This window comes from Carlito syrichta, unplaced genomic scaffold (genome assembly GCF_000164805.1).
Source record: "Carlito syrichta isolate Samal-C Ts95f unplaced genomic scaffold, Tarsius_syrichta-2.0.1 Scaffold107564, whole genome shotgun sequence".
NCBI lineage: Eukaryota > Metazoa > Chordata > Mammalia > Primates > Tarsiidae > Carlito > Carlito syrichta.
The window spans coordinates 78064-101402 of record NW_007051660.1 but is presented as its reverse complement, the minus strand read 5'-3'; the positions used below and the strand labels follow the sequence as shown (position 1 = coordinate 101402).

General features: G+C 53.5%; 1 protein-coding gene across 1 annotated transcript in view; it reads right to left on the bottom strand.

The window, feature by feature from the left end:
- The window catches only part of CRHR2 (corticotropin releasing hormone receptor 2), a 46166-nt gene that overhangs the window by 4739 nt on the left and 18088 nt on the right, over window positions 1–23339 (bottom strand). Inside the window, exons 3-9 of the mRNA XM_008067554.1 lie at window positions 23030–23155; window positions 8457–8542; window positions 6463–6569; window positions 6044–6161; window positions 4064–4217; window positions 3596–3656; window positions 2040–2112 (exon numbers count right to left, since the gene is read on the bottom strand). Coding sequence (XP_008065745.1) covers window positions 2040–2112; window positions 3596–3656; window positions 4064–4217; window positions 6044–6161; window positions 6463–6569; window positions 8457–8542; window positions 23030–23155 — 725 coding nt within the window. The remainder of the gene's footprint in view (window positions 1–2039; window positions 2113–3595; window positions 3657–4063; window positions 4218–6043; window positions 6162–6462; window positions 6570–8456; window positions 8543–23029; window positions 23156–23339) is intronic.

The window sequence follows — 23339 nt, the reverse complement described above, 5'->3', positions numbered from 1 at the left end:
AGCTCGAATTCTGACTGTTCCAATTTGCATGTGGGTGACCTTAGGCAAGGTGCTTAACCTCTCTGAGCTTCTGCTTCCTCAAGGGGGAGAACCCCAGAGCTTGCCTTGGAAGATCAGCACAGGTTGAAATACTCAAGGAGAGCACGAAGTCGTGTGTCTGGCCTGATGACTGCCAACCTTTCCCATGACAACAGTGACAACAAACAGCAAGAAGTCAGGCTTCCTGCAAACTCAACCACCGGATTCACCTCCCAGAACCCAGAAGTGAGTGTCTCTTAGCAGCAGAAATGTAGCTGTGAGCTGCTGGGGAGAGCGGGGGTGGCAGGGACACCAAGCATGGATCCAGCCCCAACCCCAACCCCAAGGACAGATGGAGACAGCTGGAAGGTGATGAGGTAGAGGGCCTGCCCCTGAGCCTCAGCTTTGCTAGCTATTAGTGGTGAGCTTGGACAAGCTATTTCACCTCCCTCAACTTCTTCATCTGTAAAATGGGGAGCTTGATCCCTACTTCTTTCAGGCAACAAGGATGCGAAGGTTGAAAGGAATGCAGATAGAGCTTCTAGAAGGGCTCAACTTGGAACCTGAAAGCCCTCATCAGTGCAAAGAGTTGAGCCCCAGAGAAAGACAAGCAAAGGGCTCTTGAGCAGAGAGATGGGGCTGAAACCCAAGAAGGAGGTATGAAAAAAGGGGCAGGAAGCTGGGTCTTGACACCCAGCCCTTGTACCTTGTCTGCCTCTCTCTTGTCCTTTCCTCATCAGCTGGGGCTCATCCCTGCTGCCACTGGTGCCCCATCCACGCCAGCCTTCCTGGCTGGGCTCCAGGCTCATCAGAAGCCCTATCCCTCCAGATATGCCCTCAGCAGCTGATTGGGAGGAAACGGAACTCAATGGGGTTTCCATTCACACTGAGGGGTGAGTGACTCACTGCAGCTGGGAGCCCAAGGACAATCCTTCTCCCCACTAACCGCTGACAAAAAGTAGCTTCTGCCTTTCAAATGAATGAAGCCTTGATGTTGGAATTTCAGTGGGTGAAAAACCTTCCTAGCCATCATCCCTCCATAGGCATCAAGGACACTCCAAAGATGGGGGTCAAATGAATCACGAAGTCATGAAAAGAAGGAGAGTAAGGAAAGAAAAGAGATAAACACTAACTGTCTTCAAAGTAGACACACACACAAACACTAACTGTCTTCAAAGTAGACACACACACACACACACAAAATCTCCATTAGGCACCTGCTGTGCGCAAGAGGAGGGTGATGCTCTCCCTGAGTTTTTCTGAAGGAGCCATGGCCCTTTAAGGAAACTGGTACGGACAGGAGCCTGAAATTACTGTGCCTGAAATAAGTATTACGTAAATGCCAATTTCTTATGGGCTTTTTGTATGTCTCTCTTTTTAAAAAAAAATGTATCATATATAATGGGTTCTTTCTGCAGAATGCAGCCTCTACTTAAACTCTATCTTAATTAAAGCTCGTTATGGATTAAAGACGCAACAGCAATTATACCTTAGACTCTAATACATTTGGCAGAGGGCGGGGAGCTGGACAGGAACAATTGCTCATTACACTTTATTCTGGAATCCACTGTTCCAGGCTGGGGGTGGTGGGCTGGGCCCCAAGAGGGTTGCCCCTGAAGAGGGTCGCTGCGGGTGGAGGGGAATGTAGGTCTGGACTGAATAGAAGCCTGCACACTCTCTCTTGCCACCAGCTGTCTGCTCTCCTGGCTGTCTCTGCATTATACCTAGCAAGGGTACATCAGACCTGGGAGGATACTAGAGATTTGCCAAACTCTTTCTCCATCCAGAGAAAGAGCCTAAGGTCCAGAGTGGTGCAGGGCTGCACTAGGGCACTGAGCATGAGGAAGGGGAGGTTCAGGTGATGCTGGGATGTAGGGTGGCATGGATAAGGTATGGGGGCAGCATACAGAGTGAGTGTGCGGGGCCACCCATGCCACTTCTTTCTCAGTGTCTCTGCCTGGATAGGGCCTCTGCCATCCTTCTGGTGCCCAGCCCCATCCAAGTCCCTACTGAGGACTTACTAGGAGCACAAGGATGATGGGTCCCTGGTATATGTAGTCCACCAGGTCACCGGGCTCCTTGCCAAACCAGCACCTGCAAAGATGGGGTGGCTGTCAGAGGCTGCTGAGCTGGAATCAGGAACTGCCCCCCCACCCCAGACTTGGGCCCAGGATCCTCTGGCTTGACCCTTCCTGAGACCCAACCTCCAGGGCTGCCCCTTCCTTTCTAGCCTTGGTGGACATCCCCAGCCCCACTGACCACCCTGGCCTGCCCCTGGGCTGTCTTTTGCTCTACATGGTGGGTCTGATCTTCCCAGCCAGAGTGAGGACAGACCCTGGGGCTCCTCCTCCGTTCCCTGCCTCACTGCAGACCACTGGGCGCAGGGCTGGGCATGCAGGAGGCACAGGAATGAAGGGAGAGCTGGGCTCCCCCTCGCTGGCCCAGAGCCAACAGCATGGGCCACCTGTTCCCGCATTGCTCAGAACCCTCCTCTTTGTGTGCCAGATGCTCAGCGGCACAAAACAGCAGGTGTGGAGGTGATGCCTTCTCCCGCCCCAGCCCCGGTTTGTAGGTCTCTGAGCTTAGCTGCATGCCTCCAGCAAAGGGAACCCGCCCCCTGGCTGGCTGGCTGCCCTTGCTGGCTGCCAGAGGCTTGGTTTATTCTCTGGGGATGTTGGCCAGGGGGAGAAGCTTTAGGGTCCAGAGGAAAGACTGGGCCAGGGCCCAGACCGGGACTACTGCCTTCTGGGAACTCTGTCTTCTGAAACCTCAGAGATCATCCAGTGCACACCTGCCTCAAACAGGTGTGTCCCCGGCTGCCTCCAGCATCAGGGTTTTTGGTGTCTGCTTGAATACCCCCTTTGACAGGAAGCTCACTACCTACTAAGGTAGCCCTCTTATTCATGAGTAGCTTTTACCTTCACAAGCTCTTCCTAAGAGAAGAACTCTACCTCATTCCTGCCCCCACCTTCCAATTCCATCTGCTCTCTCCAGAGATCCCTTGGAGATATCCATACAGGGACTGATATGCTCCCCAGTCCCCTCTTCTCTCAGCTGGTGGCACCTGACTGGCCCATGGCCGGGGTTGCTGTCATCTGGGCCGTTGCTCAACACATCACAGTCTCTGGTACAAGGAAGACCCCAGGATGAAACACTATACCAGGCAGAGACTGGGATTTCAGAAATAACAAGCTCTGCCCAGACTCTGTTAAATGCTCATGGCCATGGCTTTGGATGCTGTGTGCACCGAATGCCCTGCAACCTTGGCCTCTTCTATATACCTGAGGCCAGACCTGGCACATCCAACTCCAAGCAGGAGGACTTCTCAAATACCACGTGGGGCACTTCAAGAAACCACAATTCCTAATTGAATTAAATGAACAGAGTTGCCTTGAGACTTACATATGAGTTCTTCTGGGTGCAGGGACAACTTTGGCGATTTAAGGCCAACAGGAAAGTGGCCCTGTCCAGGTGTGGCTACAACCCCTGCCCTGTGGCTTGGCTGGAGCCCAAGGCTGACCTGTCCTAACACAACCACCCCACGAACCCCCCCCCATAGCTGGACTGTCCCACTTACTGTTCATTCTCATAGTAGAGTTTGCCGATGGCCCAGGCAACAATGATGGGACAGGGGACACCTGAAAGGACAGATAGACATGGGCTGCAGTGGACAGAGGGACAGGGATCATCCATGACCACAGGGGTTACTGTCCCTAGACCCTGCCCCTCTCGTCTTCCACTCTCAGTCATCTCTCCAAGCAGGGGTGGTATGATTTTCTGAGGGTTTGTGATAGAGAGGTAGAGTCAACCTGTTTCTCCTTCGAAGCCAGAGACAAAGGTCTTTGGATCGATTGTTGTGGGTGGGGGAGAGGGGCCTTTTGGGGGACATCCTCTAGAGGAATCCTTTGCTTCTTCCTCATCAGCATGGAGAGAAGCAGCTGATCCTCAGGCCTGCACTGGGGATGGCAGCCAGGCTCTGGCCTTGGGCCCAAGATGTCAGCAGCCCCCTCTCCCCCCAAGGCCCTGCTGCCCCCGGGACCCTCACACCATCCGATGAAGAGGAAGAGCCACTTGCGCAGGCGCTCGGTGGAGTAGGTCATGACGATGGCCGTGTGCAGGTAGCAGCCCTCCACAAACATCCAGAAGAAGTTGGTCACCACAAAGTAGTTGAAGATGGTGGTGATGCAGCGGCACCAGACCTGTGCGGGGTAGGGGCTGTCAGGGGCTGCTGGGGTCAGGGCAGGACATTCCCATCCCAGGCAGGGCAGTGAGACACGGGGCTTCCCAAAGGGGTTCACGGACATGGCCCCAAGTACCATGAGGCTCCACTCTGAGAAGGCTCCTCCTTTACCAATGTGCTCTCACACTTTCAAATTAGGAAGCCATTCTCCACTGGATGTGTGTGTGTGAACTGCTCTCCAACTCTTTCTAATTCATTTTTTAATAAGGAAAAAGGGAGTCTGGCTTTCTGCAGGCAGAGGCTGGAAGCGAACAACTTTATTGTGTTTCCAATGTAATTTTAAAAAATTCAATGTAATTTCAATCCGCAGCAAGTCAGACTTATTTCCATTTAGGGATGGAAAATGAAATTTCATTGAGAAAGAATGGGGGGAAAAAAGTGAGTCAAGTAAGTCAACGGTAAATGAAGGTGGGGGCCATAGTCATGGAGGGGATTTTCCAAAGGCCCTGGGTTTTGGAAAATTCTAGACTTGGCATGATCATTACTGGCTCTGGAGGAGGACTCTCACACTGGGGGGCCTCTGGTAGGTCGCTGGACCTCCCTGAGCCTCACGGAACAAACCTAGCGTTGTCAAAAGCGATGATGGTTGGCAAAGGCAGAAACCAGCAAAGGTGTGCTATTGCCTGGTTGTAGTTTTCCCAGCCTTCCCAGCAGAGCGGCATGTGTCCCTGTCCCTCTGAGCAAGGCTACTGTCCTAAGCACCTTGCAGGATGCAGGGAGGGGAAGAGTCTGCCCAGAGCCACACAGTGGCCATGGCAGAGCCACAGTCCAGGCCTCAGGACCCCAGGCCAGAGCTCCTCTCAACAGACCCTACCGGGTCATCTGCGCCATGGGCTCATCCCCAGGGCATCCTTGGAGCTGAGGCTAGGACAGGGAGAATGAGAGAGGCAGGTGGGGGTCAGGGCAGTCTTGCAATGAGGACCTCCCTCCTCTGCAGACAACCCGTCCCCTCCCCATTTACCTCTCACCGCCCTGGTTCTTAGACGATTTTCCCGGTTCAGGTGCTAGCTGATCCGTGGCTCCCGCCCAGGGTCCCAGTCGTGATCTCACCCCTCCCTTTGTTCTAGAAAGTCCTGCTGAGGTAGGAAGCTAAGAATCCCTCCTCCTCAGCCTGCCTTTCCTCCACGTTTAATGATGGCTTATTAGTGCAAGCCCACGTTGGAGCTGAAGACACCCCCAGTTGGATTCATCTTGGTATAGAGGCACCTCCAAGAGGGGCCAAGGCAGGGATCAAGCCAGGCTGGTGTCTGCTGAGGTCCAGGCCATCCAGAAAAAAATGTACTGAGAAGTTGTGATGGCTGTCAACGAGCTCTGTATTGGCCCCATGTTTGGCTACAATTTTACAGTGCCTCAGGCACAGTACACAGCAGGTACACAAATGCAGGGTGGACAGCCAACACACGGGCTGACCCATGACAGAGAGGTGTCGTCACAGCCTGTGACCCTAGCGAGCCACTGAGCCTCAGTTTCCATGTCTCTGTAATGGGGAAAATGATCTCTTGTTGAGATTAAGTGAGACAAAGCTCAACAGAAGTTAGTTCCAGCCTCCTTTTCCCCAAGAGGTCTTTTGGGGACCTGAACTCATAAAATGAGGTATGGATGGAATGGGTGAAACCTAAGTCTGAAGGCAGGCTGGGCGCCCCAAGCCCCTGGCCCGGCAGCCTTCTGCCCTTAGTGGGATGTGCTGGGGCGGAGGTGAGCGGGTTTTGTGCCTGAGTGCTAGGCAGAGAGGTGGGTGCCCCCCAGAGCTCCCTGGTCTAGCCTTGAGTCTCCCCAAGCAGCGACCTCATTGCTCTCATGCACTTCGTGGTCGATGAGCTGCAGCAGGAACCACATGATGTTTCGCAGGATGAAGGTGGCGATAAGGTTCCAGTGGATCACGTTTCGCAGACAGCGGATGCTCCTGCAGAGGCCAGGCCAAGGGGTCAGTCCGGGGCAGGAGCCAGCTGAGGGCACGGGTCTCTGGGTCCAGGCTGCCCCTGAGACTAGGTAGAGACTCAACCAGGGGCAAGGGCATAATCACCCTGGGAGCCAGTCCCCACCCCCATGGGGACCACAGTTGGGTCTCTCAGATCCAGCACCCTACATGCTTGCTGGTGGTCTGTCCCCTGCACCCTTCCCTAAACCGCTTTGATCCGTGGCTCCTGGGCCTCCGGGGTGGAGGGCAAAATATCTAGGAAAGAAGGGTGGGAGGGTGGACTCACCGCAGGGCCAGGAAAAGCAGAAAGGCGGCCACCAGGGCTGCCACGGAAACGCAGTGGCCCAGGTAGTTGACAACGAGGGCAACGCGGTAGTGCAGGTCGTACTTCCTCTGCTGGACAGACAGACATGTGGGCCCATGGGGCTGGGGCTGGACACTGTGGCTGTGGCCACCTCTGTGTGTCCTGGCCTCAGTGAGAGAAGTAACTCCAAGTGTCATCAGCATGCCTGGCTCTTGGAGCTCGCTTTTGTTGGCCCCAGTGGCTCTTGTCATTATAAGCAACTGTGGTCAGGCCTCTAAAAAAATTTTTTTAGAGTCAAGGTGTCACTATATCACCAGGCTGAAGTGTGGCGGCTATTCACAGGTGCAAGCATAGCTCACAGCAACCTTGAACTCCTGGGCTCAAGCAATCCTCCTGCCTCAGCCTCCCAAGCAGATGGGAGTACAGGTGTGCACCACTATCCAGCACCAACATGCATTTTTGGTGGGCATGTTTGGAGAGGTGTGGGTACAGATTCTTTTTTAAAAAAATTCTAGACACTACAGTGGCACACCTGGTTTAGTCTCAGCTCAGATTCTAGCAGGCTGAGCAACTGAGGGTGAACTGATTTCTGTCTTGGGGCCTCGGTCTGCATGAAGAGGCCAACTGGTCTTCCCGCCTCAGAAGTAGTGACCCATGGGAGGCCTGGGGGGGGTGCATTGAGCTTCATCTGCCGAGGGTACAGCAATAAGGGGGGTACACTGTAGAGAGTGCAGGGATACTATTCAAACAGACTAAAACCATCTCTTTTTGTTAATCACCACATGATGGCAATTCTGAACAAAGACAGTGATGAAATACTCCTTCCTGCCAGGGTGGGCCGCCCCCCACTTTGGTTCTCTGCTGCTGGAGGGGTTGTGAGAATGGCCAGGTGGGGACAGAGGCTGGAGGGAGCCTCTTTCTCTCCAAACCTTAGGGGCCGTGCTGCCTGCCCCTCTCATGACCCTCCCTCCCTGCAGAACCCCCATGGCTCATGTTTTTTTGTTGTTGTTTGTTCGTTTTTGAGTTGGAGTCTCACTCTGTCACCCAGACTGGAGTGCAGTGGCCGCTCCCGGCCACCGCAGCCTCGACCTGCTGGGCTCCGGCAATCCTTCCGCCTCAGCCTTCCAAGGAGCTGGAACTACAGGTGCGCGCTACCACGCCCAGCACATTTTTTGATTTATTGTAGAGATGAGGTCTTGCCAAGTTGCCCAGGTGGGTCACGAACCCGCGGGCTTAGGCAATCCACTCACCTCAGCCTCCCAAAGTGCAGGATTACAGGCTGAGCCACCGAGCCTGGCTAATGGCTCATATTTTGCAGAATCACTTTCTCAGGGTGGGCAAATGTGTTTCCCTCTGAACTTGGGCTTCGTTTGGGAAGAAGTTCCAGCCCCACTGAGGACTGTGTTGGGCAAACGAGGAGGGGTGGAGCTGGGACGCATCACAGGGGTCAGGAATAGGGCGCAGCTGCCAAGGGAAAGAGGCTGGCACCCTGGCAGCACTGAGTTCAGTTCCAGAGCAAGAGCCAGAGCAGGGATGGGGAGCCTGAGTGGGCCCTAGCTCTCCCCAGACACTGCACTTGTGGGGCTGCACCTGTGTCCATGTGGAGTCACAGAATCGGAATGCCAGATGGGGAAACTGAGGCTCAGAAGAGGAGGAAGGTACACAGTCACACAGCCTATTTGATGTTAGCGAGTACTGGTTACATGGTCATTCCCTTTCTGTGTCACATGCCACCTTGGCTCTGTCTCCCAGCAGCTCAAGATCTCCTGAAGGTGGGACTCCATGTCCCCTTCCCCACCCCCTCCCGACAGTGTCACTGAGCACAGGGCAGAAAACTAGGCCCAGGGGCAGGGGGAACAGAAAGGAGTGACTGGGTGACACAAAGATTGGTTCTGCCACCCTTGGGACCCTCTGTGCTCAACCTGAGTCCTAATACCTGTGTGAGGACCAGGCTGGGGCAGGTGGGGGCCACTCACCTTGTCATCCAAAATGGGCTCACACTGGGAGTAGTTGATCCTTGAGGCCCATGTCCCATTCTCCAAGCATTCTCGGTAGGCATTCCCTTCAAAAGAGACCAACCACCAAGAGTCAGGTCACTCCCCTCCTCAAGAACCCTCCCTGGCTCATCAGTGCCCACAGGATAAGATCCACACACCTCAGCTCCCCTGGGCCAGGAGACATAATGTGTATCTGAAGGTTTACATGCAAGTCATTTATGTGAAAACAACACAAAAGGCTTATCTTATACAACAGCTAAAAGGCATGCTAACACCCATTTCAGATACAATCTTTGACTAGTGTTTTGTACACTTCCTTTCATTCTCTTCCTTTACTTTAAGACTGAATCTGACTGTGAGCCCTAGGTTGTGAAGAGTCACTGCTTTCAGCATGCCAAATAAGCCACATCCTGATCTCAATCATTTTATATTTATGAGATCTGGAATTCTTTTCACCACCACCAGCCCTTCTCGCTTATCTACCACGTACATAGCATGTGTTTACCAGGTACGAGGTCCTCTCCTAACTGCCTGAGACGCACTTGGCTCTTCAGTCCTTCAAACCACCCTTGAAGGTAGGTACTAGCATCACCCCATTTCACAGAGGAGGAAACTGAGGCACAAAGACATTAAGCTACTTGCCAAGGATACAAAGATGACAGGAAGATTCAGACACAGATGGCCTAGCTTCAGGTCTTATGTCTTTAGCTTTCAAGCTATCGAGTCATAGTAAATAGGAGTGAGAGAAATCTGGGAACACAGGGCTGTGCCGCTGCCCTTGAACTGCTGCTGCCTGGGAGACCATCATGTGATGACTCTCAGTGTTCGAGAACCAGCCTCCCTATCAAAGTTGGAACGTGACGTGTGAAAAGACACTTCACAGCATCAGTGTCCCACACACAAAAATGCAGGTTTTATCAAAAAGGAATGTATGGGCCAGGCTCGGTGACTCAGCCTGTAATCCCAGCACTTTGGGAGGCTGAGGTGAGTGGACTGCCGGAGCCTGCAGGTTTGAGACCTGCCCGGGCAACTTGGCGAGACCTTGTCTCTACAATAAATCAAAAATTAGCCGGGCATGGTAGCGTATGCCTGTAGTTCTGGCTACTTGGAAAGCTGAGGCGAGGGGGTCGCCGGAGCCCAGGAGGTCGAGGCTGCGGTGGCTGGGAGTAGCCACTGCACTCCAATCTGGGCGACAGAGTGAGACTCCAACTCAAAAAAAAAAAAGGGAATGTAAGATGGTTGAAAATACTCATACTTGCCTTTCTCTCTATCTTAGCTCTGATGGCCACAGTCTAGGTCCTAGGCCACCCCCTCCAGCAGAACCCACCCACCTGAGAAGGCCTGGTCTCTCTCTGCCAGTCTCTGCTCTGCCTTACATCCTTACCGTGTTTCTGACCTCCTCCACTTAATTACAAATTCTGAATGATCCATTGTATGGGAGTGCTTTGTACCAAGGTTCTGCTCTCTGGCAAACGGTCAGGCAGCTGTCTGTGGATGTTTCTTTGGGGCTTATGTTAGATATGTGATATAAAGCTAATTAAAATAGATAGCTCACAGAGCACAGAATCACAGAGCTGGAGGGAGAACCTGAGATTGTTTTTGGAAGCAGTGAGTTCTGAAATAATTAAGTTACTTAAAAACCCAGTTCCGTTGAGCTGGTGAGTTAAAAGCAATGGAATTATTAAGGAGCACTTGCCGAAGAGCAAAAACAATGGGGGAGATTCTATTAGCTTAATTGTTTTTTAATTTGGTGCTCCGAGCTCATGGATTTTTCAAACTCAGAATTGTTACTGGCCTGTTTCTACCTTCCGGGCCAAGGCCCATCTCTGGTGGGCCCTGCCCTCCGCAGCCCGGTGAGTCAGTCTGGGGAATGCCTGGTCTAATACTGATTCTGACTCCCAGCAGGAGACCTGCTCTCACCGCTGCAATGGCATCCCACTCTCCAAGTAGGTCTGCATTTGACACACAGGACAGTCGTTCCCCTTGACATTCATGCTCCTGAAAGGGAGGAGCTACCTCAACAGGCAAGGGTCAGTGATGCCACTGGACTAAAGGAGAAAAGGTTCTGGGAGGGTGAGTTCTCTTGTGAAATGCACAAACCCTTCCAGATAGGGGTTTACAGTCCCTCTGAGTAGGCTTGTGTGAGGTGAGACACACCTTGATCCTGGCTGTAGTTTAAACAGCAAAAAAATGTACATCCTATGTGTTCATAGATGTTATCTAGCTTTCCTAAAGTTTAGCACTAGGCATCTTCCTCCAGGAAGACCGCCTTGATTGCTCCAATCCCACAGCGTGCGTGTTTTTTCTCTCTCTCTCTCTCTCTCTCTCTTCCCTGAGCTCCCCGAGTCCTGACCACTTGAGCCCCACACTCTAGCCTTTACCTCATGGCCAGCTCTGATTTGTCCAGGTGTCTGGTCTCTGACTGGGGGGAAACTCCTTAAGGAGAGGCCTTAGAATACTTGTCTCCCAAATATGAGATCTCGTGGTGGCACTGATTATGGGATGGGCTTGCAGGATAGAAACACTGCCGATCACAGACCTTTCCTGTCCTTTGTACCAATGCCCCTGGGGTCCCAAGCTCTGTGGATTCTGTCTCCTCCTTCCCTTCTCCAGGAATCTGCTCCCTCCTGCCTGTCCCCCCGCCCCAGAATTCTTGTCTGGACTGGCACAACAGCCTCCTGTCTCACTCCCTGCTTCTCCTGCTTCCCTGAGCATGTTGATTTCTGCTTCAAAGTCATCAATGGCTCTTCATTGCTCTTGAGAATAAAGACCAACTTTCTTGGCATCACTGACAAGGCCCTTAACACCTGGGCCCCTGCTTAACTTTCCTGACCTGTCTCCACACTCTATGTGGCAGCTGGCACTTGCACGAACAGGCCTGGCACATACCCCTCCATGTGCTGATCTGTCCCTTGAAGCATCTCCTCACTCTTTCTCCTGTGGCCCACAGACAAACTCCCACCTGTTAAACTCCCACTCAAACACCACCTTCTCCACGGAGCCTCCCCCAGTCTCTTTGAAGCTGGGGCTGAAGCAATCTCTTCTTTTCCTCCCTTATGCCTTCCCACCTACTTCTCCTTTATGGTCCTTGAGTCACAAAACATATACATTTTATATCATAATCCAACACACACACACACACACACACACACACACACACACACACACACACACACGCAAATCCGGTTTCACAAAGTTAGAGTTTTCTTGACCACAGCTGTACGATTTTTCTCCCTAGTCTATTCTAATGTCTTCTATTTGTTTCATGTTACAAATGCTGGTCATGACCTACTAAATGGACTTCACAGTCCACTATTGTGCTGCAATCCATAGTTTGAAAAACAAAAATCGACTTTAGAGCATTTGCCATCATTCGCTATGAACTTCGTCTCTTCAGACCTGATCCTTGTCTTCTTTGCTAGTGGACTTGATCTCCCTGGGGACAGACAAGAAGTACACAGAGACCACGTTGGAGTCACAGAAACCCTGTCAGGAGTGAGCCATCAACTGCACCTGGGCTGAATGGAATTGACTCAGACCTGCTGAACTGAAGCAGGGAGTGAGATGAGGGATGTGGAGGTGGAAGGGGGCTTCCCTCTGGAGCCATAGCCCGGCCTAGGTTTGAGATTCTGCCACTAGAAGACTAGAAGACAGATGTGTCCAGCACTTCAGGGGAGCTGTCTGCTGTAGCTAATGAGGGTGCCGAGCCCTCAGGCACAGCTTTGAACAGGAGAGAGTAAGAAAGCCCCCACCCACCCCTGGGAACCATGGAAGGATGAGCACAGAAAGTCTGAGGGCAGGCAGCCAGACCAAAATCGTGGGATTGGATGTGGAGAGCTGGGTGCCTGTTACCACAGCAACACAGGTACCCCTGGTGGGGATCGATGCTGAGGGTGTGCAGTGTGACATTCTAGGGGCATTAGGGTCAGCAGGATGCAGGCAGGGTCTTCTCTTACAGGGCTCTGTGGCCCTGGCCTGTCAAAAGTCCTCATTACAATGGGTTCTCCCCCTTTACATGCTGACACTTTGAGAAGAGTTACTGGCTTACACAGTTTCCTGGGGTGGTCCTGAAGCCTGGCTGGCAGATGGGAGCCTATATTCCAGTTGTAGTTTTGTCTCTGGATGACTAGGTGAGCATGGCTAAGTCCCTTCCCTCAGTTGGGCAGAAAAAGTATAGTAAATTGGCTCTCAACAATGCTATTGTCATCTCAGGTGGATTGATTATTTGTTGTGTGAGCCTCTCCAATCTACTTCATGATGTCAGCACGCCCAGGCCGTTGTGGCAACCCCAAGCACCCATGCATCACTTTCAAATGCTCCCTAGGTTGGCAATTCTATGTTTGATGTTCTCCTTGGAGGGGCCCAGGCCATGGGAGACAGGGACCATTGCTGGTGGTAGTTTTGGGGGAAAGAGTGTAAGAGACAGGCTGGGGATGGAGGAAGAGTGAGTGGGACTGTGGTGGGGCCATTAGCTATCTGGAAATAAAAGGACATGAAGTGACAGAGAGAAGGTGATGGCAGAGAGGTGGGGAAGGCCAGTAGCAATATATACTGAAGGAATGAGGTCACCGCATGGGCCCAAAACTTTCAGCACCACGGACAGTGGCACCAACCCCATCTCCCATTGCTCCTGTCTCTGCAGGTGGGGACCTTGGAGAGCTCCTAAGAACCAACCTGGCATTCAGACCATGGGCCTGGGACCAGCCCAGGGAGTTAAAGCTAACTCCAGCCCCAGGCCCCACAGAGGGCTTCTATGACTGCTCCAGCCCCCCGAGAGACCAGCTGCTTGCTTGTGCCTGGTTCACACGGGGCTGGGACTGCTCTCTATGACCCTGTAAGGGGCCATGCTTTCCCTATCAGCCCAGGGGATCTTGGAATGGCTTACCTTCTTTGGCACAGGTTGAGAGCCCTTAAAGACAAGTCCTGTGTTGCCTGCATCTCTGGCCCTTCCTAAGCACTGCACAGAGCTGAGCACACAGAGGCCTCGGGATGGGCTGGGCTGCTGCTGCTGTCAAGGTTATGGGGGAATTCATTGAGGGTGAGAGACTTGGAGTGGGACAGGAGGACAACCTGCCATCTTGGATGCCCAGGCTCCACCAAACAGCATGGCAAATACAAGCTGTTACCCCTTACATCCATGCAGGAGACAGTGAGATCTCACACACAGACCCCACAGGTTGACTGACCTGACTGCCCAAGTCACTGACACCGCAGTTCAGCCCCATGTGAAGAAGGAGGAGAGTCAGTCTCAAACAGCAAATCTGTGGGCAGCATCCTCTACTCCAGGCATGAAAGCTTTGACTGTTCCAGGGGAAGCATGTTGGAAACTGAGTCAAGGGGCATGCATCTCCCTGGGATTAAGAGGGGAGGCAACTTCACCTGCAATGGGTCTGGTGGGATCCTAAGATGGAGAGTGACATGTCTAGGGTCACCCAATCATCAAGAGGCAGAACAAGATCTCTCTTCTCTGGGGCACACCTCCTCATGGAAGACCTTAGAGTTGGTGTTTCTGGAAGGATCAGGCTCTCCCTGTGGCCAGCTGTGGCATCTCTGCAGTGTTGCAGTCACTTAGTGTTCAGATCCCCAGGAAAAATTGCCTTGGGGGCCAGATATTCCACTGTCAGGCTCCTTACTGCCTGGCATTCAGTGACTCTAGATCTGGCCATCTCCTTCCTGTCTGGCTTGGGCATTGTTGGAATTATTTGACCCTGACTTTGAATCACCTTTCTTTTTCTTTCATTCTTTTTTTTTCTGAAATTCAGAAGTCGAAGTCTCACTCTATCACCCAGGCTGGAGTGCAGTGGCATGATCACAACAATCATGGCTCCTGAGAGCCTCAACCTCCTGGGCTCAGGTGATCCTTCCACCTCAGCCTTCTGAGTAGTTGGGACTACAGGTGCATGCCACCACGCCTGGCTAATTTTTGGATATTTTGTAGAGATGAGGTCTTGCTATGTTGCCCAGGCTGGTCTTAAACTCCTGGGCTCAAGTGATCCTCCTTCCTCAGCCTCCCAAAGTGCTGGGATTGCAGGCATAAGTCACCACATCTAGCTTGAGTCACCTTTCTCACCTTCTATAGGAAAAGTCTCCCAGCCAATCTCTCCTCTCATCCTGGCATCCACATCCTGGACAAAACTGCTTTCATCCTTAGTTAAGATACCACTGGGAAAGTATGACCAGAGCTGGGGTGGTTGGGACATCATCATGGTACCAAAGCACAGTGCCCCTTAAGCTTCCCAAATAAGGTGCTTCTCACTGAGTTAACATCCCTGCATTGTTTGGGGGTAACTGCAGGCCAGTTAGGACTGACTGACTCTGAGGCCCACCTTAACCATTTCTGTCTTGCTCTGAGCACAGTGCAGTGGTGGTGGCAGGGGAGCAGATAGCTGGTGGTGTTCACCTGAGCTCAGACCTAGACTGGCCTAGGAAGGGTGCTGGGTTGAGAGACTGAGAATCTACTATTGCCAAACCCAGTCATTGGATGAGAAAGGCCTCCCTGGAGCCAGCTGCTTATGACAGGGACCAGGGAACATTGATTCTCTTTCCCTGGGGTTGTATGGCACTGCTCTCTAGGTCCCAATTATCCATTCTAGACCTTCAGAAATTCTCAGCTCCCTGCTTCCACAGGACTTTTCACTCGTGATGCCCTGCCATTCTTCAGCAGTCATGGCAGGGATAACAGCCCATACTTATGGGAGACAGTGGGGAAACTGAGCCACAGAGGCACTGAGCGGTTTCATGAAGACCATGCTGAGTTCATGAAAAAGGAGGGGGCTGGGTGGAATCCAGCTTATTGTGTGAGATCTCTGTCCTCCCTGGGGTGGGGCTGGTGGGAGGAGGCACTAACCCCACGCTCCAACCTCTATTGTGTGGGATTCCATCTTTCCAGCCATCCCTAGCAACACTCAATGGGCTTGTCACCATGACACTGGCCTTCGGAGGGAGGTGGGGAAGAGAAGGTGAACAGCAGACTCCTGAGGCAGAGGCTGGAAGGGGAAGGGGGCCACTAGAACTCATCAAGTCATACACTCACTTAGTGCAGATAAACTGAGGCCCAAAGATGGTGTGTGTGTGTGTATGTGTGGGTGGGGCAGGAACCTTCTCAAAATGAGAAAAGCAGTGTGGCCAGAATTAGAATGAGCTCTCCACCCATTGATCCTGTGAAGTAAGTGGGGAGAGGACATCTGTCCGACAGAATGCTGATTCTCCTCCACACCAGCGCATCCCTGGGGGAGGGGAAAGGGGTTACCTCTCTCTAGAGGACTTTGGGGGCCACACCATCTCACTCTAGATAGACAGACAGCCTCCTCTCAAGACAACATCCAGAAGTCACAGGGTTTTGGGGACACACAAAGATGACAGAAGGCCACACCACCCCAGAGCAAGGACAGCCATCCTTGGTGTGGGCGGGACTCTCCCACATCCAAGGACGTAGCAGCTCCTCCTCCCGTGCCCGGGCCACTTCTCTTCCCCTCCTGCCCCCTTGCTGACAGTGTCCTAGCTGTCCACAGGGAGCTCCAAGCAGCAGCATCTCCCCAACTCGCCATGGCCCCATGAGGTCAGTATATTATCTGTCCCCTTCACACAGATAAGATAACTAAGACACAGATGAGGAGGGCCTGCCGCTCAGTGAGTCATGGAAGAGCCAGGACTTGGGCGCAGCCCTCCCGATCTGGGTCCCACTGTCCCTCTCCCCAATCACGCAGCCCTGCAGGTGCAGTACTGGGACTGCCTGCTCGACTTGGGAGTACGGGTCTGAGGTAGGTGGAAAGTGGGGCCCAGGTGACTGCATCTGGAGCCCAGTCAAGAAGCAGCCTTTGGAGGACTCCTGAGGGTCACTGAGGCAGGCTCCCCCTTCAGTTGTTCTTTAGGGTTCCAGGCTCTGCTGTGGAGCTGATGGTGGAGGGGGGTGGGCAGGGAAGGAGGCTGTAGACTATGATTTAATGAGCAGGAAGGAGAAGAGGGGAGGGACAAGGCTCAGGTCCTCAGCTAGCCCTAGACTTAGATTCAGCTGGTACATACTGAAAGTCAAGCAGAATCCTTCCAGAGTATTCTGGTCCTGCACCACAGGGCTAGAAACAAGCAGCAAGTGTCTTTAAAGCTAGCAGAGTCGAGGCCCATGCCTTGGCCTGGCATTCAAGACTTCTATGACCCAGCTTTTGCTTCCCTTCATTGGCCTCCCCTCCCTGTCTCTGCTACCACTCTCCCTTCAACCTGACACATCATTGGTCCCGCTTTTCAAGGCACTGTTTGATGACACTTCATCCATGAAGCCTTCCCAACTTACTCTCCCCTCCTCTTGGAATCACCTCCTTCCATGTGCTCCAACAGCCTTGACAGTAGGAGCACATATCAGGAAGTTCTCTAGACCAGTTGCGGTGGCTCACATCTGTAATCCCAGAACTTTGGGAAGCTGAGGTGGGAGGACTGCTTGAGCCCAGGCGTTCGAGATCAGCCTTAGGTAACAAAAGAGACCCTGTCTCTACGTAAGATAGAAAAATGAGCCAGGCATGGTGGTGCATGCCTATAGTCCCAGCTACTCAGGAGACTGAGGTGGAAGGATTGCCTGAGCCCAGGAGCTCAAGGTTGTGGTGAGCCCTGATCATGCCACTCCACTCCAGTCTGGGCAACAGAGTGAGACCCCGACTCAAACAAAAAATTCTCTGTCACTCTATCCAGAACAGGGAGCCCCCAGAAGGCAGGTTGAGGCCTTATGCATCTTTGAGGAGCTTGTCTCTAAGCCCCCCAATGCTTTCTTGGGGAGGGGAAATGCACCCACAACACCATTAAGAGGCGATTCTGAGCCAGACCACCAGGTGACTAGAGGATTTCTGGGCAGGGAGGAAGATCAGGAGGGGAGACTGACTTGATGCTTCTCTGGTGCCTGGCCCCATGCATGCAGAGGTGGGTGGGAGCATAGCTGGACCTTCCAGAGCCAGCAGAGCCCATCAGACAAAAAAGTATCTCTCCGGGCCAGTCATTTCCTACCTTTAGGCAGCAGGGGAGGTTTGGGGAGGTCTGAACTCAGAGCACAGAGGGCCTTGCAGACCATCAGCTTAGGTATGTGAGTATCTACTTCTGCTTTTCCTTTCTTCTTCTCCTAACCAAACCTGTGACAGCCATGCCTATCCCAACTTCCCTCTCTCCCAGCAAGGCAATGATTCTCACACCCAGGGTGACTTCTGGCCTTAGAAAGTGGCATCCAGTCAGGGCAGGGTCAGGTCTTGCTGAAGACAGAATACAGACCTGAGTTTTCAGATTCACAGCTTGTACTTCCTCAACCCACAGAGTGGGGTCTACCTGGGGTCCTCCCCGAGGCTCCCACCTCTGCACTGAGCATGTCCTCAACAAATGTGACACCCTCACTTCCCCAAGACCTTCAAGGTTTATATCCACCCTCTCTAGGAAGCCTCCCAGGAATGCCCCAGTGCCTATCAAGCCCCTCTTCCCAATCCCTGACTGTTGACTTGTGCGAGCCTGGACTTGAAACAGCCTGGGGCTCCCTGAGGGCAGGGACCAGCCTTTCTTGTCACCCCTTCCCCTTGGGGCTGAAGCTTAAGGTGTAAGCAGGCAGATCCACCGGGAGACCCCTCTGACGAGAGACTCCTAGTGTGTGTGTTCAGGGCTACAGCATGTCTCTAGAACAGGGTTTTGGGAAGTGGGAAAGCCCAGCACTCCCATGTGGTTAGGTGAGGTGGGGCGTCCCTTCTTCCCTTGTCCTGGCAGATGTCCCCATGCGGCGGGACCCACACATTCTCATAGCACAAAGTAGAGTCTGAGGTCACGGAGGTGGAGGCTGAGCCAAGCTGCACCTGGCAGTTCTGCAGAAGGAAAGTGGACCATGGCTGGAGGGAGGCAGTAGGACCTTTCCTGGCAGTCAGAAGGACCGCAGAGACAGGCAAGAGGCGTCAGAGTAAAGCAGATGGAATGAGGGATGGGAGCAGGGAGAGATAGAGGATTTGGGGGTAGTGATGGAGGGTTGAGTAGGGAATGGAGGAGGAAGAAATGGAGAGAGAGACAGAGAGTTGGAAAGATGAGGGGAGAGGGAGAGAGAACAAGAAATAAACTGAGATCAACACAGAAGAAGTACACACCAAAGTGAAAGAGAGAAAATAGACCCAGAGACAGAATCACATGTAGAGAAAAACAGAAATAGACAGGGTGACAAGGAGAAAGGCACGCAGAAAGATGTGTACACAGATGGGCTCAGAGGAGCCCATGGGGAATGGTGGGTGGCGGGAGGAGAACTGAATGCAAGTGCCCATTTCTGGCCAAGCCACTGCCAGGCTAATCCACTTCCTTTCTTGCTACAGACAAAGAGACTGAGGCCCACAAAAGGGTTGAGGCTTGCCCCAGATTAGGACATTCAGGATTGTTTCTGACCACCCAGGATCTGAACATGGGCTTGGGGTACCCTGGGGGAAGGCAGAGGCAGAGGCCACCTCCCCGCTAACAGCCAAACTGCCAGAGGCTTACCTTCTTGGGCCGGAGACCCCAACTCTCCCTTCACCTATCAGCTGCACCTCCCTGAGGAAATTAGTGAACTGGGGGCTCAGAAAATGGAGACAGGGAGAACGCTTCTCCATGGCCAACTGCAGGGGGCTTAAGACCTCAGGGCGGTGGTGGCAGCAGGGCTGTAGCCTATCTGGTGGCTGGGGTTGGTGACATTGGCAGGGCCACTCGGGGAGAGCGGAGTTCCCTCACTGCACCAGCTCTGCCCTGTGTTCTTGGCTGGGGGCCCCAAATCTGGTTCTCCAACTCACTCAGTGGCCCCATAAGCTCTCCAGTATCCTTTTAACAAATCCCTTTTCAGCTTAACCCAGCATAGTTTTGCTTTGTGAGAGGCAGCAGAGCCTGGGTTTGAATCCTTGTTTTGCTACAAGTTGTTATTTAACTGCTCTGTGCCTCAGTTTCTCCATGTGACAGAGATTATGTCTCTGCCATTGGATAGCTGTAGGACTAAATGAATTAAGCAACAGTACAAGCTCGTGGGTGCTCAGACACTGAAAAACCAACACGGGTTGCATAGAGAGCACTAAAAGGGACTCGGACACATGGGCATGCAACATGGTTCTGCCAGGGACTGGTGTGTGTGACCACACACAGGACCCCGCCCTTCCCTTGGCCCTGGCTGCATTTGGAAATTGCTCTGGGTGAGCAATTCAAGGCTCTGACCCAGCATCTCCCACACTTGCTCTCTGTAGCTGTTTGCTAACCATGCATCCAAAAGCCCCAAAGGCCTGATCTGCACCCACGGCACCCTCCCGGGCTCTTCCCCGTGCAGCCAACCGCTTCCCCAACGTCTCCACCCAGATGTCCTCTCAGCTCCTCAATGCCAGCACATTCCCAGCTCTGCTCAGCAGGCCCTGTGTGCTGGGTGCTTTCCCTGGCTCCTCTACCTTCCCCTCTCCCAAGGTCTTGTCAATTTCAAATGCCCAAAGTCATGGGCATCCACACCCTCCTTTACTCCCACAGTCTCCCCTCTACCTGGGGCTGTGCAGCAGCCTCCTCTCCCCCTAGAGGATGAGCACCCCAGAGTTGAGCTCCTCTGCTTATAAGCCCACCCAGCCTCCCTTTAGCAAGTGAAGCCTCTGTAACGCCCTACAGCTTTGAGCTCTACCCACTCTCCAGTCTCTGTTTCTTTCTCCAACTCTCCATGCTCCATACAATGCTCACTCCTCCCCAGACACAAAGCCCAACGCATGGACCTTTACTCACTCCATCCTCTCAACCGGGAGTGCTTCCCCTATACCTAATACACACCAGTCAAACTCCAAACTGTTTCCAGAAATCCAACTCAGAGGGCTAAGTCCTCCCTGATCCTCCAGGCTGAAGTCTTCTTTCTGTCCTTCTAAGCTCTCCTTGCAAACTGAATGTCTCTCCTGGAGGCACTATCGCCCTATGGTTAAGAGCAAGGGCTGTGGACTCCCCTGCCTTCACTGGTGCACAGGTGCTGGTTAGAACCTTGCACAAGCTACTTCACGTGTCTGGGTCTCAAGTGTTCTCGTCTGCATTATGGTCATAAAAGCAGCACGTATCTCAGAAGGAATGAGGACGAGTGGGATTATGGACACACGGGATCATGGACACAAGGCTCTCTTCATGGTGTAAAGTGATCAACACTTGATAGTTCTGTGTCAGATTCTCTGTGCTCAGCAGAGTTGAAAGACTGCAGAGATGAGTGTCTAAGCAGCCATCCCTTTTCAGGTGATTCCTGCCCTCTAAGGAATAAGGCGTCAGTGGGAGGTTTGGCTACAGCATAATAAGATCGGGGCAGGAAAAAAAAACCCAAAAAAACCAAAACCAAAACAAAAAAAAGATCGGGGCAGGAAGGGGAGTCGGACTCTTCCTCTTCTTCCTTAGGCTTCTCACCAGAGTTTTCTCCCTTTGTTCTGTCTAAAAGAAGGATTTCGTTGGAAAGGCAAACAGAGGGAGGACGAGACATTGGTGGAGAAAGGGGAGGAGGGAAATCAATTTCGCACTTCTAGGGCCACTAACAGCCCTTGCTCTTCCTACCTGGGCTGACCTCACAGCCCCAGGCACTGGCTAATGGCCATACTCCCCGCTCCTACTCGTTCATCCAGGTCGGTCCCCAGCAGTTACAGCGCAGGCAGCACTTTGGTCTAAATGAAGAAAATTGTTCATTAGACACCAGGAGCTAATTGGAACTGCATCTGCCAGGCTCAGTGGTACCCTGACCTTTTCTCTGCTTCTCATTTGACTTGATTGATATGAGTGGTCTGGTATGTGTCACTGCACCACCTTGGGGAAACCTTCCTTGTCTCCCCATCCCCATTCCCAGAGTCCTCCTGCTTCCCACATCAGGGCATTTATCACTCTATTCTTTTTGTCTATTGTGATCATGAGTGAGGGTCTCAGTACAGTGTCAGTGCAGTGGGTTGGCACATAGTAGGTGTTCAATAAATGGACTGAGTAATATAGTGCTCAGCTCAGCTATGAAGAAGAGACCCAAAGTCCTACCCCAGGGGAGGGGGCCTTCAGGCTAGTTGGCAAAAACAAGCTACAGCCCGGGCTGGGGTAAGGACCAAAGCAGAGTCCCCTTGGGTTCACAGGCTGTGGGCTGAGATGATGCATCACCCCATCACCCCTCTCTGTTCTGCATGGCCCTTAATTAACTCCAGGCCCAGTCTGAACAAGGTATCCTGATCTCCACTGCCCCGCCCTACACAGCTTCCAGAATCTTAAAGATACAGCTTGATGATGTTCGGACTTGGAAGGCACAGGGAAGCCATTCCTTCTGCTTGCATACCTCCTAGGCTGGGGATCTCACTTTCTTTCAGGGAGATCTGCTTTAATGGTGGATAGAAAGCATGTGCTCCCTAGGCCCACCAGAGCCCATGCTGGGGCAGCCTAGGGGAGAGGGGAACGTCTCTTGGCATTGGACGCTTACACTGCTATCTTGCCTTCTAACCGTCTCTCACCACCAAGGCCTTGGTCTGAGAGCTTGTATGTGTGTATGTGTGTGTGTGTGTGTGTGTGTGTGTGTGTGTGTGTGTGTACATGTGTATGTGTGGCAGTGGTAGAGCAGGGCCACTGCTGAGACGTGGACTCTCAGAAAGGACTTGTTAGGATGTTTCAGGGTCAGGGGCTTCAGGCAACAGCCCCAGACAGGGTCTCATGGGGTGCTCAGCTGGGGGGAGGGAGGGCTGGAGATGTGATGGAGCTTCCAGGTGGGCCAGCGACTGCTGCACCTACAACCTACAGCAGACCCTTCATAGGGGGCGTGTGCACACGCGCGTGTGAACACACACACACACACACACACACACACACTCACACCCAGAACCCTGACTGAATACTCCACCTGGAAGCTGTGTGACTCCTGCAGTCTCTGCTGCCCTTGTCCCCAGGGTGTCAAGCCTGCCCATGATTTGCCAGGAGGAAGGATGGCGCAGGCTGCTCTCCCCGGGAACTGGGGGCGGTCCTGATTCAGGCGCCACTCATTACCTGGGGCGCAGGAGTGATGCTGCCCACGGTCCCTGATTCACAACCCAGTGGGCCCGTCTGGGATGTCGGTTGGGGAAGAGTCCGCACCCCACGCCCGCCCCCAACATCTGCACTCACCCCATCTTCCCTGCCTCCTGCCCTCTTCTCCTCTCCAGGAACGGAGGTCACTGGACTCATTCTGGGGACTTGGGGACTGAACACTTCCGCGCGTGTCCCCCTCTGGGGCGGGGAAACGTTACCTAAACAAAGACCCGAAGCCCCAATGGGGGAACTCCAGGCACCCGGCACCGGCGCCTACATGCGGGAGAGAGGGTCGCCCTCCAAGAGGAGGAATGATTTCTTCTCCCCTTCCTGGGCTCTCACCGCAGGGAGCACGGGAATCGTGGGCACAACGCCGCCTTTCTGAGCTCAGGCGCTGTGCTGGGGCTGGGGGCCGAAGGCGCGCCCCCAAATGGAAAGGGTCCTTGACTCCAGCGGCGGCCCTCGGCAGGTCCCTGACGCCGGCCCCGAGCCCTCCCCGCTCCCTGAGCCGCCTTCCCGCGACGCCCGCGTGGAGCCGGCCGCCGAGGGCCGGGGGCACTCACGGGTCGTGTTGTACTTGACGCCGTTGAAGTACTCGGGGCACGGCCTCTCCACGAGGGCTCCGGCCGCGCTCCGGGGCCAGCACGTCCCGATCTGGTCCAAGGTCGTGTTGCAGTGGGAGTAGGGACCTGGCGGCAGGAGAGAGCGGAGCGGGGCTCAGAGGGGCGGCCGGGGCGCGGGGCGCACTGAGCGCGCGGGGGAAGGAGCCGCGCCGCCTGTGTCCGCTGCCTCCCCTACCCTCGGGGCCCAGGGCCGGCCCCCAGGCGTCCAAGAGCCGCTCCTCGGCCAGCGCCAGGCTGCAGTTGGCCTCCA